The sequence below is a fragment of the Martes martes genome (assembly GCF_963455335.1).
Source record: "Martes martes genome assembly, chromosome: 15".
Taxonomy (NCBI): Eukaryota; Metazoa; Chordata; class Mammalia; order Carnivora; family Mustelidae; genus Martes; species Martes martes.
This window is the reverse complement of record NC_137903.1, coordinates 4629472-4647769: the sequence shown is the minus strand read 5'-3', so window position 1 is coordinate 4647769 and position 18298 is coordinate 4629472. Positions and strand designations below refer to the sequence as shown.

The 18298-nt window shown below is 62.0% G+C and overlaps 1 protein-coding gene across 1 annotated transcript; it reads left to right on the top strand.

Moving 5' to 3' along the window:
- Positions 1-1596: 1596 nt before the first annotated feature.
- VSIG8 (V-set and immunoglobulin domain containing 8) lies at positions 1597-8465 on the top strand (the record flags this gene model as incomplete). The annotated part of the gene is given in 9 exon segments (XM_080823915.1): positions 1597-1645; positions 3228-3303; positions 3305-3357; positions 5031-5206; positions 5646-5847; positions 5936-6157; positions 6698-6823; positions 7140-7341; positions 8189-8465. Coding segments are annotated over 9 exon segments (1383 nt in total).
- Between the last annotated feature and the right edge of the window lie 9833 nt (positions 8466-18298).

The window sequence follows — 18298 nt, the reverse complement described above, 5'->3', positions numbered from 1 at the left end:
GATCCCTGTTCTGAGCGTGCAGGACAATCCCATAAACCTTGAAATAAACAAGGAAATAAGGATATTCGCTGGTATGTCGGCGGGTCCCAGAGCACCCTGTCATTGCTGCGAGCGCAGTGGAGTGGTATGGAGCGCGGAGACGCGTGGATTCCTTGTGCTTCCTTGTTGGGCTGCCGTTGAGCCCGGAGCTTTCCCGAGACTCTCCCCGCACCCCCTGTCCTCTCTGTGCCCCCTGCCAGGGAAGGGGAAGACCCTGGGTTCCTTGGAGGGAGCCGAGCTGCTGCAGCCGGCCCCTCCGGACCCCCACCATCGTGTGTGGGCAGCCCTGGGACACCCCGCCCCAGAGACCATTAGTGGGGCTGGTGCTCTGCGTTGTGCCTCTCCCTGCCAGGACCTCCCCACCCAGCCCCGACCTGCCCAGAGCTGCGCTGGCCTTGTCACCCCAGGGGGCTGTCTGGGTCACAAGGGTCCTGGTCTGCCTTTCTGGGCAGAGAAGCAAGGACACCAAATGATCCCTAAAATAAGTACACACAGCAGAGATGTGGCTCATGTCGGGTGAGCAGGTGCACGCGGGCTCGCCACCCCCCTCCCTGACCCTCCTGCGGCTGCTCTTGGCAGTCCCCTGGCTGCCCCAGTGGCCTGTGCTCTCCCCTCACCCCCTCCACACACCCTGGTTCCTCTCCTCCCAAGCCCGCTGGGATGGTGTTGGTTCTGCAGGGATGGGGGCTTGATCCCCTAACAACCCTGCTCCCAGGGATCCCCTGTGCTCAGGGCTGACCTGCCCCAGGTATGGGTGGGGGGCACAGCTCCAGAGGCGGGGAAACCCCTATTCCCAGACACCCTTTTCTCTCAGCTCTGGAGGCTTGACTCCCTTTGAAAGGCCAGAACCTCCTGGGGGGAAGGTGGGCTAGACATTCCCCAGTTCCTTTCATCTGCCTGAGCCTTCCCTCCAGCCCATGTCCCCTTCCCAGCAGGCCACTTCCCATGGACCTCCAAGTTGGGGGGCCTCCGCAGGGTCTGGATGCTGGAAGGAGGGACTTGGAATGCTGGAGCCTGCAGGGGAGGCTGGGTCAGGGCCCCTGGGCTCAGTATTAACCCTTCAAGGCCTGGTCACCCTTCCTCCTCAAACCTGACTCTCCTTCCACTTCCCCATTTCCCCCAGGGAAGGAGGCAACAAATGAGTGGTGAGAGGAGCCCTGTGGACGCTGTGAAATGGGGCGACTGTTGTTACCCCGAGGATGGGGCCAGGAGGAAGTGGAAGTTTAACAGGAGCCTAATTACAAGACCCGCTGGCCGCCCTGCGCCACTCTCGGGATCGGGAAGAGCTTGGGTGAGGGCTGGGTAATGCCTGGGTAGGCCACTCTGTCACCCCGATAATTAGGGTTCCTGGGGCTCCTCCCCAAGGCGGGGACCAGGCCCCCTCCCTCCTATAGAAATAACTCCGGCCGCAGCTGGGCACTCATTGCACCTTCCTGCCACCCCGGGCAGTGTCTGGGCCCTCAGCCCCCCCTCCCTCCACCCGTCCCCACACGCCCACCACCACCACCGGTCCCCGGGAAACCCAGCCCAGGCGGAGGAGACACCGAGCCTAGAGACATGGGAGTTCGAGGAGCACTCCACCTTCTGCTCGTGTGCCTGAGCCCAGGTATGCGGCTGGGCATCTGGGCATCGGGCAGGGACGCCCACACGACGCCGGGGCCAAGGGGGCAGGTAGATGGGCATCAAGGGCCCCGCAGAGGAGCCTGGGGGTGGTCAGAGACGCCTGCTGCCCGCCCGCAGCGCATATGGCCAAGAGGCCGTCCCCAGGAGAGCCCTGTGCCCGAGGGTTTGGGGCACGTGTCTGTGGGGCAGGAGTCCCCGATGGATCTCGGCTGTGCCTGTGAGCCGTGCGGGGCTCAAACACGCATGCACGTGTGCATGGGAGCCCAGGCCTGCCTGGGGGACTCGGGCCTCTGGGGGTGGGGCAGGGGGTCAGGTGAGCAGCGAAGCTGGAGGCGCCAAGGAGGAGCCTGGAAAGACCCCCCTCTCCTCGGCGTGTGCTGGTCCCAGAGTGGGGACCCCCCCCCCCGGCCCCAGGCTAGCGTCAAGGGCCTGGAGGTGCTTGCCAGGAGAAGGCGGAGCCTCGGCCTAGTCTGCGGGGGCAGGACGGACCCTGCTCCAGGCCCCTGAGCTCTGAGAGGCCCTGGGGAGCGCCACACCCCTGGGTTGAGGCCAGAGGAGGGCGGGGAGGGAGCTGCCCAGAGCCCCCTCACCCCGGCGGGGCACACCCGAGAGCAGGGCTGGGGAGCAGATGCTGTGGCCGCCTGCCCGGGCTGGGGCAAGTCCCAGCATGGGCTGTTCTGTGTGGGCCTCGCTGCAAATGGCTCCGAGACCCTCGGGGGGTCTGGATTTGGCAAGAGGGGCTTTGTGGGAGGAACTCGGGAAGGGGAGCACATTTTCAGCCTTTGTTCATGCTCGTGCTTGTGCATGTGTGTACATGTGTGAGAGAGAGAGATTGAGAGAGAGAGAGAGAGAGAGAGAGAGAGACCGTATTGTCAACAAGGTGCTTGCACAGCCCCCGGGCTGCTGCGAGCAGGTCGGCAGAGCCCACTCAGGACGTGTCCATGTGTGTGGTGTGGGTGCAGGAGGGCAGACCCCCGGCTCCGTGTCCCTGCTCTCCAATACCCTCTCCTAAGGGCTGCCCTCGTCCCCTCCCCCACCTCCAGAGGGAGGGTGAGCCGCTGGGGAAGCAGCTTGAGAATTCATAGAGGGTTTACAGGCTGAGAGAGCAGGACGGGCAGCCCCCCACCCTGTGCCCTTGTGGGGGACCATGCATCGCCACTGCCCCTGTCTTCCCTCCCTCTCTGTGCTGACCAGCTCTCTCTCCCACCCTGGCTTTCTTCCCTCTCTCCAGTCTCTCTCTTCTCTCCCATTTCCTGGAAGATGTCCTTAGTGCCACAGCATGAGGGACCAGGGTGAGACAGCAGGAACGACTTCCTCAGGGGAGCGTGCAGGGGTGTGGAAAGGCTGGAGCCCTGGGTGGAGGTTGAGAGGCTAGGTGAGGCTGGCCTGGGACCGTGGAGGGTGGAGGCGCTCTCATTCAGCCTGTCCCTCCTTCCCAATGCCCCGACCCTCCTGCCCACTAGCCCCCAGGGATGGGGAGAGCTGGTTCCCTGGGGATGGGGACAGGCCTCAGGGCTGTGGGTTGCTCCCAGAAGCCCTTCCCAGGGCGGAGCCTCTGCTCTCAGCTGAACCGGCCCATCCCCTGGCGTGCCTCCTGCTGCCCCGGGATCTGGCAGGCAGCACTAGGATCCTTATCTCAGGAGAGCTGGTGTTCTCTTGGCCTGGGGCTGGAGGAGGCATCCCCGGATCCCGTTAGTGCCCAGCGGCCAGCCTGCCTGCTGCGGGTCCCTCTGGAAGCTATGGGGTTAGGGCTGCTGCCCCTCCAGGGTCCCCACGGGCAAGCTCAGTGATCCCTGAGGGCTCGGGGGCTGTTGAGAGGGCCCCTGCTGGCTTTCTAGAACTGGGTTAAGCGTCTGAAGATTGTCTAGTCTTGAAGGAATGCACACGGGGACTCTGGGAGTGTGTGGCGGGTGTGTCTTCCGGGTGAATGCAAACTGGTGTTGGTGTGCGGGTGCAGGTGCGGGTGCGGGTCTTTCCGGGTCGGACGGTGTCTGGGTGGGCAGGGCAGTGGGACGGCACAGGCGCACAGCTGCATCTGGAAGGTTTGCCAAAGTGTGTTGCTGTGTGGCTGTGACCACGCATCACTGCATGTGTGTGTGACACACTCTCTACCAAGAACGCAGGCCCCAGAAAGATCAAGGGAAGGGCAGAGCAGAACGAGAGGCTGAGACCTGAGACCAGGGCTGGGGCTCCAGAGGATTTGCTGGCTGTCCTGAGCGTAGGAGGAGAGAGAGCCTGGCTGGGCCAGGGGCCTGGGAGGTGGAGCCCTCCTGCCCTGCTTGCCAAGGTTGGGGCCCTGGCACCCCCTCCCCCTTTGTCTTCCTCTCTGGGTCCAACCGGTTGGGGCTAGCGCTTGCCTGGGGCTTCAGGTTAGGGAGGGCAAGGAGCCTGAGCTTCCGGATCCCGGCCCCTCACCAGGGCTGACTCAGCGAAGCTCAGGCTGTTCGGAGTGGGAGGGGCCCCAAGTGGAGCGAGCAGGAGAGGGCGGCTACCCCGAGCAGCACCGTCTACAGGGAAGGACACAAGTGCATGATGCCATGTCACCACGCGAGGCTCTGACTGTGCTGCGGAGGCACGGGCCACATTCCAGGCACACAGCGTCCCTCACCATCAGACAAACACAGCCTGGCCGCCTCCTGTCGTGCATGGGCACAGACGATCTCTCAGAGCACTTACAGAGCAGGGCACACGCGGCCACTCCCAGGCTTGTGGCCACAGACACGCACGGTTACACACAGAGATGCACACGCAAGCATGACCAGCCTTCTGCTCCTTGGGACGGAAAGGGACCCTGGAGGCTGTGGTGCCCATCGTCCTAGAGCCGGTGTGCCTCCCTGGCCGGAGGAGACGTCTCTTCACAAGCCCAGCTTCTCCATCAGAGCATTTAATGACTGGTTGTTTCATGCACTCAAACACACACACACACAGACACACACACGCACACACACATGCACACATGCACCCACGGTCCTATGCATATAAGATACCCTGGTTATATGCAGGAGGATCCCTACAGTACACCTGAGAAGCCACAAGTACTCATAAGCACACAATGTGTACACACACACGCACACACAACCATGTGTGCACACATGCAAGCACATGTAACAGCCATACACATACGAACAGTGTTCAGATGCAATCCCACACTATTGTAGACTGTAGACATGTATGTAAGTATGCACAGACATGCACAGACCAATCCCTGCCTCCTCTGTCTATCTCTCTCTCTCACACACACACACACACACACATGCTAGGGGCAGCCGCTCCTTCCTAGGGAACTCCACTGAGAACGGTGGAGAGAGGGGCTGGAGCTCGCGCCCCCACTTCCCTGTCTTCCCCACCCCCATCTGCCCCTCCCGCAGCACTGCTGACTGCTGTGCGGATCAACGGGGATGGCCAGGAGGTTCTGTACCTGGCGGAAGGTGATAACGTGAGACTGGGCTGCCCCTACATCCTGGACCCTGAGGACTATGGTCCCAACGGACTGGACATCGAGTGGATGCAGCTCAATTCAGACCCCTCCCATCGGGAGAATGTCGTGAGTGTCTGGCTTAGGGTCCCCCTTACCCTGCACTTCATGGTGTCAACCTGTAGGGCTGCTGACACCCTCAGGGGAAAAGGCAGGGCAGAGAAGTAAATGAAGACCTTGAACTTCCCCCACGGCCTCTCCCGGAAAGGGGGCTACAGGGGGGGAGGGCTCTGCCATCACAAATCACACCTAGCCCGCCTTCCCCCACCTGTTGCAGAGGGTGTGGGAGGCCTCAGGGCAGTCCCAGCCCGACTTTGTGCTTTCCAAAGCGCCTGATCTCACCCGCTCTCAGGCACTCACCACGGGTTTAATGGGTCGGGTGTCATGACTACCTTCACTACCCTCAACGGAGAGTCCGAGACGTTCAGCGAGGCTCCCGAGGACGCCGAGCCACGCGGGGCTCCTGCTCTGCCTGTGTCACATATCCGTGTTCTCCTCTTCTTCATAGTTCCTGAGTTACCAGGACAAGAGGATCAATCACGGCAACCTCCCGCACCTGCAGCAGAGGGTCCGCTTCGCCGCCTCGGACCCCAGCCAGTACGATGCCTCCATCAACCTCATGAACCTGCAGGTGTCGGACACGGCCACGTACGAGTGCAGGGTGAAGAAGACCACCATGGCCAGCCGGAAGGTCATCGTCACTGTCCAAGGTACCGCCGGGGGCCTCCGGAAGCCCCTTCCGCAGACTGCGGCGCCTCTGGGCGGGGCCCTGGCTCACACCTGCCCCATTCTCTGCAGCGCGGCCCGCGGTGCCCATGTGCTGGTCCGAGGGCCACATGACCCATGGCAACGACGTGGTGCTGAAGTGCTTTGCCAACGGCGGCACCCCGCCGCTCTCCTACAAGTGGGCCAAGATCAGCGGGCACACCCACCCCTACCGCGCCGGCTCCTACCACTCCCAGCACAGCTTCCACTCCGAGCTCTCCTACCAGGAGTCCTTCCACGGCTCCCTGAACCAAGGTGGGACTGGGCGAGCAGCGGGCCCCGGGGTGCAGAGGGCAGGGTCTAGGACAGATACCTAAGAGCGAGGCTCGGCTCCTGGCTGCACCACTGGTTGGCGGCAAGACTCAGGCAAGCGGCTGCACGTCGCTCCGCCTTGGCTTCCCACCCGCAGAAAAGGAATAATAACGTCTACCTTCCAGGGCCATGTGAGGAGGAAATGGGGGGAGACTGGGAGAAGCTGCACACGACTCACAGCCAAAGAGTACCAGGGCTGGGGGGGGCCTTTACAAACTCTCGAGTCTAACCTTGTCCTCCCTGGACAAAGAAGGACGCCAAGGCCGGGGAGGGGACACATTTCCCTAAGGTCACAGAGCGAACGAATGGTGTTTCTGTGCTGGCGCTGGGAGAGGGGCCTGCCTTGCCTCTCTGGTTCAGCTGGGGTTAAGTGACTCACCTGGGGACTGGGGTGGGCCTCCGCCTTTCGGCCCGCCGTGGCCTAGGCCGGGTGATGCTCTCAGACGCCCCTGGGCCTGGCTCCAGCCCCCTGGCGCTCTGCAGTTTCAGGTCTGAACAATGGTGACCTGCTGCTGAAGGACATCTCCCGCGAGGACGATGGGCTCTACCAGTGTACAGTGGCCAACCACGTGGGCTACAGTGTGTGTGTGGTGGAGGTGAAGGTCTCAGGTAGGTGCAGTGGCCCTGGGGCCCCGGGGACCAGAGGGCGGGGCTGAAGGAACCTGGGCTGTGTTTGGAGCCCCTCCCCGCCCCCACGGGCTATGCCTGCCCATTGCCATCAGTGCCTGAGGCTCTGCTGGGGGCGGCCCCGGAAGCCCTGGGAGAAACATACACTTAGCGGGGTCCCTTGCCTCTCCCCACCCTTCCTCACTGGGTGTCCCAGGGCCCTGAGATGGCCTGGGATCCTGGCTCTCCTTCCCACAGAGCACCTGCCCTGGACCCTCCTGGTGAGCGGGCTCCTGACCGCCCTTACTTCTCTCCACAGACTCCCGGCGCATAGGCATGATCATAGGCGCAGTGCTGGGCTCTCTGCTCATGCTGGGCTGTCTGCTGGTGGGCATCTGGGGGCTCGTCTGCTGCTGCTGCGGGGGCCCCGGGGCCGGCGGCGCCCGCGGTGCCTTCGGCTACGGCAACGGCGGCGGGGTCGGCGGCGGCGGGGCCTGCGGCGACTTGGCTAGTGAGATCAGGTAAAACCTGATGCATGCTGCATGCTGCCAAGCGGCAGGGGACCGGCGCCCTGCCCCTCCTCACCCCCGCCTGCCACCGGTCGGCGGGACCCCCACCCCCACCCTGCCTGCCATCGCCAGGAGTGCTGGGACCGCAGCATGTCGACCTGCCACTCGTCGTGGCTCCTCCCCCTCCCGCGCCGGTCTTCACCTCTACCCCCCTGCCCTCCGTTTCCCTCCTGTCGGTGCACCTCTCTGTCCGTCGCGTCTAGACTGTACGCTCCTGGAGGGCAGGGTCTGTATTTTTGCGTGTTTCCCCTGTTTCGCGCCGGTGACAATTCTGGACATGCTTATTTAAGAAGAGTCAATAGTAGGAATAGTGCTAATAACTTATATTAGAAACCAACTAGTAATAAAACTAGAACAAGACCAGTCGTGCTAATGGCTGCAGTGCCCTGGGGATGGAGGACGGGGTGGAGCACGAGGTTGAGGGGCAGAGGTGCGGAGAAGAGAAAGCGAGAGGGCCAGGCTGGTGTTAGCTACGGAGAGAAGGACAGGTAAGGCCGCCCCTCCTGGGTCCCCGCGCCTCCCTCCCCGCGAAGGCGGGCGGCCCTGCGCACGTCAGACGGGGCCGCAGGGCGCCTGACGGGGCTGCTGGACAGGCTCTGTCTGCGGCGTGGAGACGGTGGCCCCGGGGTCGCCGGCCCGGAGGAGGCAGAGGAGTGCAGGTGGAGGCCGAGGGAGAGGCGAGGCGCAGGCGGAGGGAGGCGCGGGGCTGAGAGGCTGCCGGCGCCCCCGGCTCCCGCCAGGCCGTGTCCACGCCGCGCCCGGAGGAGCCCGCTCACCCGCCCGCCTGTTGTTTCCACAGAGAGGACGCCGAGGCGCCCGGGTGCAAGGCCAGCGGGCGCGGCCGCAGCGTCACCCACCTGCTGGGGTACCCGACGCAGACCGTCAGCCGCTCCCTGCGCCGCAAGTACGCGCCCCCGCCCTGCGGCGGCCCCGAGGATGTGGCCCTGGCGCCCTGCGCCGCCGCCGCCGGCCCCTGCGAAGCGGGCCCCTCCCCGGTCTACGTCAAGGTCAAGAGCGCCGAGCCCGCCGACTGCGCCGAGGGGCCGCGGCAGCGCACCGACGGCCTCCTGGTGTGAGCGCGCCGCGGGGCCGCCCGCCCGCCGCTGGGAATGCGCTCGGCCCCGGGCCCGCCGCGCCCGCCCCGCGCCTCCCGGCCACGGGGGCCCGCGGCGCCTCCTCTGGGCCCGGGCGAGAGGGGCGCGGGGGCGGGGAGCGGGAGGGAGGGGGCAGCGCCGAGAGCTGTCGAGGCGGAGGCCCGGCGTCTCCAGCCCAGCCGGAGGGCCCCGGAGCCGGGGAGGGGGTGCGGGTCCGGACTGGCTGGTGGCGCGGGAGAGCTGAGCTCCCCGGCGGCAGTGTTAGCACAATAAAGCACCTGTAAGACCTCAGACTGTGCCGGCTGTGCTTCCGCCGAGGGGCGGCGCGGGCCCGGGGACGCGGGCGGCTGCTCCCGGGCCGGGGCTGCCCTCCCGCCCGGGCTGCCCTCCCGCCCTTCCTCCCTCCCACCGCTGGTGGGCGGGGGGCGGGCGGGAAGGGGTTGCGGGGGTCGGGGGTGGATGGGACAACTGCACCCTACGTCCCGCTTTCCCCTCCCATTCCGGAAGGTAGAGGAGGGGAGCCGGGGGCCTGCCCGAACCCCGAAGGTTCGCAGCCATCCTCCGCACTCTCCGTCCTCCTCCCACATCTACCTCCTCCTCCTCCCTCCTCTCTCCCGGGTGTTTGCCTTCCTTCTCAACCGCCAGGAAGGGTTTCCGAGCCCCACTCTGGGGTAGAAGACCTCGGAGGGCCTCTAAAGTAACCTCGACCCCCGCCCCCCTTTAATGGAAAAGGGACGGACATTTGTTGGGAACCCACTAAGGGCCAGGTGCTTTCCAATATTTTTGTCTTCTTTAATCCTTCCTTTAGTCGTATGATGTCGTGCGCTGTCCCCTCGCACAGATGAAGAAACCAGGGCTTGAGGGATAGGTATCTTGACCAAGGCCACAAAGGTAATGCAGGTGTTGAAGGAGGCAGTTTGGCTCTAGGACCTCAGGCTGTCTCTCTGATATTTGAATTCCTGCTACAGCATTCCTGACAAAGGATGCTCCGACCTCTTGCGAACCTCCAGGGGCATCTTACTATCTCCCAAATCAGTCTTTTCAGCCTCTGACAGTCAGAGAGATATTTCTTCTATCAAACCCAGTGTTTGTTCCCTAGAGCTTTTATCTCTTGGTCCACGTTCTCTCAGGGAGCCCTAAGCGTCATATTTCCAAGTCCATTTCCTCTAGGGGACTCCGTACAGGGTGTCTGCAACAGGCAACAGCTGGGAGTGTGTCTGGTCCAGGGGCGGAGGGTCTGAACACGGAGGGTAGAACACGGTTCTACCAGCTGCTGCCCAGCCGCCTGCCTGTTGAGAGCCCAGGCGTTTCCTTCTCTTTGCCTCTTTTTCCCAGTACGCCTCCTAATGCGCCCTGCTCCTACCCTGGGGCGGCATGAAGTGTGGGGTATGGATGGGCCTCAAAGTACCCGGGTTCCAAGTTTCTAAACCGATAAAGCTCTGAACCCCTGCCTGGTTATACGCAAATATGAAGCCCTGCCAGCTGGCTTGGGTATTTGCCAAGGGGTGCAGGCATGGCTGGCTCTGGCTTGCTTGAGCTTGGGAAGAGAAGGGAGAGACAGTGGTGGGACCGAGGGAGCCAGGGACAAAAGCCATGGAGTGGGGTGGGTTTTTGGGGATGGGCGGGGTACAGGGGGAAGGGGGTCGAATGGTTAGGGGAGTGGAGGACCGCAGGAATCGTGCACCCCCTCATTGCCTTTGGACACATCTGGAGCATCTGTAAGACGACTTGCTTGTAGATAGAGTTACACCTTTGGCGGGGCACTGGCACACTTTTTCCCTAAGGCAGGAGCCTGCACAGGATGACTTGGGGAAGGCTCTCCCAGTCTGAGGAGCCTCCAGCTCAGCCTCCTGGAAGTTGGTGAGGGACGGCCTGACAGCCAGCTTGCTGCTGAATGACATCATCTTCCCCATTCCGGGAACCAGGGAGCCATGCTCAGACAGCCTTCATTTGAGGGGTGAGGACAGTGAGGTCTGGCAAGAAAAGCTCATTATAAAGTAGTAAGAGAGACTTTAGAGAGGCTCTGGAAACGACTTCCCATAGGGTGACCCAGTGTGCCCCGGGGAAGTTCGTAAAGCCCAGGTGGGCGCTCGCTCAGTCCCACTGCCCTCAGCACTGCGGTGAGTGGGAGAGGCGTCTGCTCCAGGGACACCTTGGTCTCTTCTCCATCCGCATGAGCCCTTGTCAGTGCTGGGGGAGAATCCTTGTGGGGGTGAGTGTGTAATGGTGGCTTTGGGAGTGGAGGGGGGAGAGGGGCAGGGAAGCCCCGACTGGTAGCATGTGCCTTCTCCGAGATGTGTGCCCTGCCAGCGTGGACGTGGTGTCCCGGGAGCGGCACGCAGAAGGACGCCCCTGTAGGCTAGTTGCACGAACCAGGTTCCACGGAAGCAAATGACCTCCAGCACCGAGACAGTACTGAGCCTTAGTAGGGGTGCCTGGGTGGCTTGGTCAGGTAAGCGTCTGACTCTTGATTTCGGCTCAGGTCATGATCTCAGGGCTGTGAGAAGGAGCCCCGCGTCAGGCTCTGGGTGGATTCTCTCTTCTGCTCCTTCTGTCCCGCTCACCCCCCCCACCGCCTGCTGCACGTGTGCTCTCTTTCTCTCTCTCTCTCTCAAAAAAAAAGAACCTTAGTAAGATAATTAGGAAGTGATGAGTTCTGAGCACTTACCTCTTTTGTTTTAATGTCATTTAATGGTAAACTTACAGAAATTAATTTTAATAATGGCTGCATTTAACAACGGGCTGGTAAATTTTAGGTGGGCTCCGTCACCAGGCAAGCAGACGGCTCTGCACCCAGATGCTGCCTCAGGAGAGGGAACCCCAAAAACAGTCCCGACTCTCCTCTGGTTTTCCGTGGAGACGCTAGCGGCACGAAGTCTCTCGTCTCCCTTCGGCTTCCCAGTGCTGCTTTCTGTGTCTCTCCCCAGCCTTGCCAGAGTGGGGGTCTAGTTCCTCTGCTCACTGAAAAATGAGATCATTTATGTGTCCCTGGTCACCTTCAGGTTGACCACAGAGTTCCTAGCCTGTCATCCACAGAATTCCCGTGAATTCGTCTCCCAGGATACCCCGCGAAATCTATTCAGGAGACACCGGGTCCCTCCTGACTCAGGTCCTCCCGAGTCTCTCCAGGTTTTAGGGAGTGATGCTCTTAGTCATCCTCTTATAAGCCGCCAAGTCTCAAGACCCGAGAGACGTGGAATCCCCGTGAGTTTTCTTCTCTGGGTTCCCATCAGAGTAAGTCTCAGCATTGTGCGGCCCATCGTCGTGGCGAGTGCTCTGGGCCCACAGACTCTGGTGGTGACTCTGGGAGGGACTGGCGGTTTTCCTGCCAAAACCCAGGGGTTTTGAGAATTACACAATCACAGTCTGGAGGCAGGGGACGGGTGCCCCGTGCTTCCCCGGAATATCTCTGGAAAGTCCTGCTTGCTGTCTGGACTCCGCCCCAGCCACTCTGCCTCCATCTCTCATTTATTCCCGGGGGGGGGGGGGGGGCACAACACCCGTTCCCGTCAGTTTCTTGCAGTCAGATCAGGAGGGACGCGCAGAAGGGACGGAGCCTGGAGGGAAGTGGGACCACGCGGCTCTCGGTCAAGCTGGGGGAGCTCAGCCACTGTGCCGGCCGGCCAGGCCAGTGAGGCTGGACAAGGCAGCCCGGTGCCGCCCGCATGGCCTTCCTGCCTGCGTTCCGGGAGAGGAGGACTGGAGCCCGTGGCCAAGTCAGGAAACAGAGAGGAGGGGGATGAGGTGCCTCTAGGGGCTGAGTCTCCCAGTGATGATGGAGCCATGGTGGGTGTCTTGGGGACAAAAGAAGAAAGGGGAGGGAAGAAAACTTGTGATAAGTATGTGTGCGTTAGTTTTGCTCACGCCTGCGAAGGAAAAGACGTCCGTTCTGCAGAGAGACCGAGTTCACAGTTGTGTCATAAGCCCCCAAACCTCCTCTTCTTCCTCTGTAAAATGAAACTGTAACAGGGCTGCTGTGCGTGAATGCTTATCACAGAGCCTGGTGCATTGCTGGGGCTCAGCAAATGGCTGGCCCCCGGGCCCCCAGCCCTCAGTATGGAATTTCATACTTATGAAATATGAAATTTCATGGAATTTCAAGAAGGCAGGCTGGCAGGCAGACATCTAACCACACAGAGTGGGGGCTGGGGCCGCGGCAGGCCTGCAGGGAGGGAGATGGGGGGGGGAATGAAGCCTTGGGGTTGAACTTGAAGGTGACTGACCATCTAGGGGAGGAGCTGAGGATCCAGCAAGCAGCATATAGGTAGGAGGAGAACCAGGAGTCCACATGCGTGTATTAATATCGATGACAATGCTCATTAGTAATAAGGATGCTAATAATAACAGGAAGCACCGGAAACACAAGCTCAGCGGGGACGGAGTCAAGCCTCGGGCCACCTCCCTGGGCCGGGCGTGCCCTCCCGGGCTCTTGCTCGTCTACCCCTTGCTCTCAGCGGCCAGCACTCAGGCTCGCGCCGTGGGCCCCCCTACCCCCAGCACTGACCTCCACAGCGCCTCCCAGGGGTGCAGTCTCTGCGGAGGGGTCCCCACGCCCCTCCCGAAGCTGAGGAGGGACCCTCCCACCAGAGGCCGTGGAGATTTTCTTTAGCATTTTTGGGAGAATCAGTTCAGTCTTGGAACTGAGCTCCTTCAGCTCCGGACAGGTCCCATTTCCTGCCTGTCTCCACCGGTCAGACCCCCGGGGCATCCCTGGTCTCGCGCTCCGCCCCCTCTCCGGCTGGGAGGCCACTGGCCCCTCCCTGTCGGGACCCGCCTGCACAAACTCCCAATCCGCCGCCTCCACCTCCGGCCCCACCCGGCCTCAGCGCTTCCCGAGCCGCGCCTCCCGCTCCCTCCTCTTTCCGCCTCCCCTCCCCCCCCCCTCCTCCCCTCCCGCGGCCCAACCCTCTCCTCTTGCCTCTCCCCTCTCCCCTTCTGTTTCCTTCCCCCCTTATCTCCCTACCTTCCCCAATCTCTCTCCCCACCTCCTTCTCTCTCCTTCCCCCTCTCCCCTCACCCCTTTCTCCCCCCCCACCCCCCATTTTTCTCAGACAGCATCGTCTTAGGAGACAGAATGACCATATTTGGTTCTATTATCCCAGGCTCTACTGGGCTCCCAGAGGAGGGGAAATGGTGTTGACTTCGTTATCTTTGAGCTGTGCTGGACTGTCCTGCTACCCTCCCACCTCCGTGAGACCAGGCTCCCCCTGAGGGCAGAGCTGGGTCACCTCCTTTCTCAGCATCTACTCCCTTCAAGAGCTCTCTCCCTGGGCTGACCTTCCCTCAAATGAGTGTGAGAGAGAAAATCCTATTAGATCCTTCTCCCCCAACTTGGGATACCACCAAACAACCAAACAACTGTGATTGCTCAGAGGCGTGTGATGGAAAAAGTCACACAAGTCTCCCTCGAAGTGAAAATTACCCACCAGCTAACCAGCACGCCAGGCAGGACCTGGGAAGAGCCCACAGGTGCTCCGGGCTTCCCAGGCCAGGGCGCCGGGCCCAGCTCTCCCGGGCAGGTCGCTGTGCTCCGTGCCTTTGGCCGGCAGGCTCTGTGGAAGTTCTTCCCTGGACGGGCGGGGGCTTCTCATTCCCAGCTTATGAAGGACTTGAGGAAATGGATGTTCACGATCACTGCCATCCCAAACTTGCTCGGTCGGGAGTGGAAACTGCTGTTGTAACTTTGCTCCTGGATTCCCTCCTTTCAATACCCAGGAGCCTCGCCACCGGGAGCACAGCGCAGGCTCAGAGAAAGTGAACCGCGGGGGTGGGCACCATTTTCTCCCAGTTCTCTACCTGCCCCTCTGAAGCCCATGTACCCATAGCACCCAGACTTGCGCACCGAGGCTGGACCTCCCTCCCACGCCCGCCTCACTGCCTGCTTGGACCTTCAGCAGGCATCTCAAATTCAGCACGCCCCCACCCTGCCTTGCCCCCCCATCCGCTCCTGACTGTCTTCCCCACTGCACCTGAGGGCAGCTCTGTCCCCCGGCTCCACTCCCCCTGCAAATCCACGGTCAGAAGTCCAGCTGGCCCCACCTTCAGAGTCCATCCAGAGTTGACCCCCCTCCCCCTCTCCTCCCTCGGGCTCCCAGCCTGGGTTCCAGCAACAGTGTCCGGGCTGGGCCCCTGCTTCCTCCCTCGCCCACCTACACTTCGTTCTCAGCGGGGAAGCCAGCATCCTACTTAGACCATTCTTCCGCTCAAAATGCTGAAACAGCTTCCCATTTGACTCAGGGCCAAGGCCGAGGTCCTCACACTGGTCCTCCCGACCCTGCATGGTGCCTCAGGGACCTACTGTATGGCCCTTCTCCCCTCGGCTCTCCCCCACCCCACGCCCGAGCCATACTGGCCCTTGCTTCGTGAGCAGCGCAGGGGCTCAGCCCACGCGGTCTCTTCGCCCAGAATGGCTTTGCTCCAGATTTCCCAACGGCTAACGCCTCACCTCTTTCAAGTCTGTTCAACGCTCTCACGGAGACTTCGTTGAGGTTGGAGGGCCTTCTGCCCACACTCCGGATGGCCCTACCCCCTCTCTATTTTTCTTTAGCCCTGAGAACGCATCCCCCCCAACATGCTCTCATGGTTTTACTAACTGACACCCCCGCCCGTCACCTCCGTGGGGGTGGGCATCTGTGTTTTACTCACTCGTGCACCTAAGATGCAAGAAAATTCCAGGCACGTAGGAGGCACGCCATGCATTTTGTTTCAGAGATTTCTGGAGGCTGGGGGGAGATAGGCAAGCTGCGGCAGGGGGGCCGCGAGGGGGTGGGAGGTGATGGGAAGCAGCTCGTCTCCTCCTGAGCGGCTCTGAGCTCCCTCAGGCCCAGAAGGCTGTCTGAGCCCAGCCGAGGGATGATGGCACCACGGGAAGGGTGCCATCCAGACATAAAACCTCCCGACCTGAGACTCCCGGCTTCCCCAGCGGAGGGGAGGCCTGGAGAACAGCCCCTCACTGTCCGCCTGCACCGCAGCCCACCCCCTGGGAAAATGCCAGAATAATGCTCGTGACAGTCGATTTCGTTCCCTGCAAGGCTGGAATAGGTGCTCTGAGGTCAATGGAGGGAAAGGTCCTGGGAATGGGGGTACCTGGGGTCGGCTTCAGGGCTTGGGTAGGAGAGCAGGGTGGATAAAGGGCCGTATTCTCCCTGGGAGGGGCAGGAAGAGCCTGGAGAAAGGGGAGGAGTGCGTGACGGACTCGGGCTCGGGGACAGCCGGCTACCTGGGATGGAAGGTGCGGGTCTGCCTGCTGGTGGATGAGCCATTTCCACCGTAAGGCCTTGCTGGGGAGAGGCTAGGCACGGGGCGTGTGTCATTGTGGATGCTGGCCAGAGAGGGGCAGGGGTGCGGGTGAGGACGGTGTTTCCTCCTCCATCCTGCAGGCTGAAGAACCTCATTTCTTCTGCTGAAAATCGTCCAGTGGGGCCTCATCCCTTGAGGACTGCAGCTTCCTCTCCACCTTCCCCTGCCTCCCGCCCCGGTCAGCACAGGAGCCTTCCTCTTCTCTTCCTCTTCTGGGGCAGGGGGTGGCGGACCAGGAGGGAGGCGCCGATCTCATGGCCCGGCTGAGGCTCTGCTGGTCCATCAGGCAAAGAGGCAACTTGGTGATGGGCTGTTTTCATGTCCTTCAAACTGCGTGGTTGGACAGCCTCACGGGAGGCTGAGTGTGAGGGGTTAGGATGTCCACTAGGGCCAGTGGTGGCCAGGTGGCCGCGGCTCCAAGGGATGGGCCACAGCAGACCGCCAGTCCCCTCCTCTGCCCGCCTAAGAACACCCGTACCCCAGAGCCCTGACTCCTGCACCCCTGACTCTCTGCCCTCCCCTCCCCTCCTTCCCCTCCCCCAGGCACTCATTGACCCCTCAGGAGACTATGGGACATTCCCGGCCCGGAGTGGCCGTGTAACACAGATATTCCCTGTGTCGCCCCACTCCGGCTCGTGGCTGAGAGCCCCAGGTGGGCAGGGGCTGGCTTCCATTCTGGGGGGCTGCACCCTCCCTACCATTTGCCGAGGCCCTCCAGACCCTTCTCTCACCAGCCAACCTGACCTTGAGGCAACTCCTCTCGGTGTCGTTGGCTTCCCGTGGCCTTGACCCGGCTAGGGCGGCTTAACCCACGCAGGACGGCTGCCGTGTCTGACTGTCGCTTCCCGGAGGTGTCTGAGCGTGCCAGGGGCCCCTCGCTCGAGAAGACTCCCCGGAGAAGCCCCGGGGGCTCCGCCTGGGTGGTCCAGGTGGGACTCGGGATGCCTCGGCCCTGGGTGGGGGAGAGCGTCTTCCCTGACCCCTCTCCGCGGCCAGGCTGTCCCGCGTCCGGCGTCCGGCGTCCGGCGTCCCGCGTCCGTCTCCAGCAGCTTCCCGCGCTGCCACTCTTCACGAGGCCGCCCGAGGGAGCTTTTAAACATGCAGGTCTGGTCCTGTCCTTTCCCTCTTAATACTCTTCAGTGGCCTCCCTTCACATTAGAATTAAATTTTAAATCTGACCGTGTCCTACCGGACCCTGCATGGGCTCACCTCTGCCCTTGCCCCCTCCCTGCGTGCCCCTTCTCACTGCCCTCTGGCCGCGGGGAGGAGGCTGCAGACACCCCGCTAAGCCAGGAGCTTTCCAGAGGGCCCTTTCAGGGGGCCCCGGTCCTCAGCGCGGCAGGCCTCCCTGCTCTGCTCGGTGATGCTCGGTGACTCCTGTCCCCGCAGGGCTCTGCGTGGGCCCGTCCTCGGAGACGCCTGTGTATCGCCCTGTGCCAGCACCAACTTTCTCCCTCGTCATTCTTGCTTGTAGTTTTCTCTTCTTCTCTGTAGAGCTTAACACAGTTTTAATTAAACGTTGTGTGTATTTGTATTTTTTACAGATTTTATTTATGAGGGCACCTGCATGGCTCAGTCAGTTGCACCTCTGCCTGCAGCTCAGGTCCTGGTCCCGCCCCGGGTAGGGCTCCCGGCTCGGCGAGAGAGAACCAGCTCCATGTCTGAGCTGCGCACTGAGGCCCAAGGCTCCCCCAAGAGCCCCCTTAGCGACCCTCAGACGTGGGGGTGCCCACACAGGCACTTTGGTCCATCTTTTGGAGGGTGAATGCAGGAAAGGGGCTAGTACAAGTCCCAGATTCCGATCTGAACAGGGAATTCCAGGATTCTGGATTCCTGGAGCATGTTCTAGAAAGGCAAGAGAGAGCTCCAGGTGCAGGGGGCTCGGCTCTATGCCCGTGGGGGAGCGTCCTTGCACTGCACACCCAGGGCAGTGACCCCCTTGCCTGGGTGGAAGGGGGTTACTCTCTGCTCACAGCCTCTGGGAACACTGGACAGGAATGGGACTGGCAGACATCCTGCTCTACCTGTCCTTGTCACACACAAGCCCCAGAAGAAGGGACTCTCCAGGAACAGCTGCCCCGAGTTGGCTGCGGCTCTGACTCCTGCCTTCCTTCGGTGTGCAGCTCCCTCTTGTGTGAGTCCTAGGTGAGCGCTCTACGCCTCCTCGACCCTTTTGCGTTCTACCAGGAGGGGATCCTAGGGACAGACGCCTGCCAGCCTGGGAACACAGGGAGGCCACACCTTGATGCCGCTCTAGGACACCTGCCCCAGGAATCCCCCGGCCTTACCTTCTTCAATCCCTGCCCCCTGAAGCTTTGCTCCCAGCCAGAGTCCCTGTCCCTTTCTCAGCTTCCTTCGGGAACCTGCCTGGTCCTCCCCGGGGACAAAGTTCTCATAGGCGAGGAGATGACTTTGAGCACAGGCTGGGGGCCGTATTACAGTTGTTGGCACATTGCTTCCCCCATAGGCTGTGAGCTCTTTGGGGCGGTGGAGGGGATTCCACTATTCAGACTTCT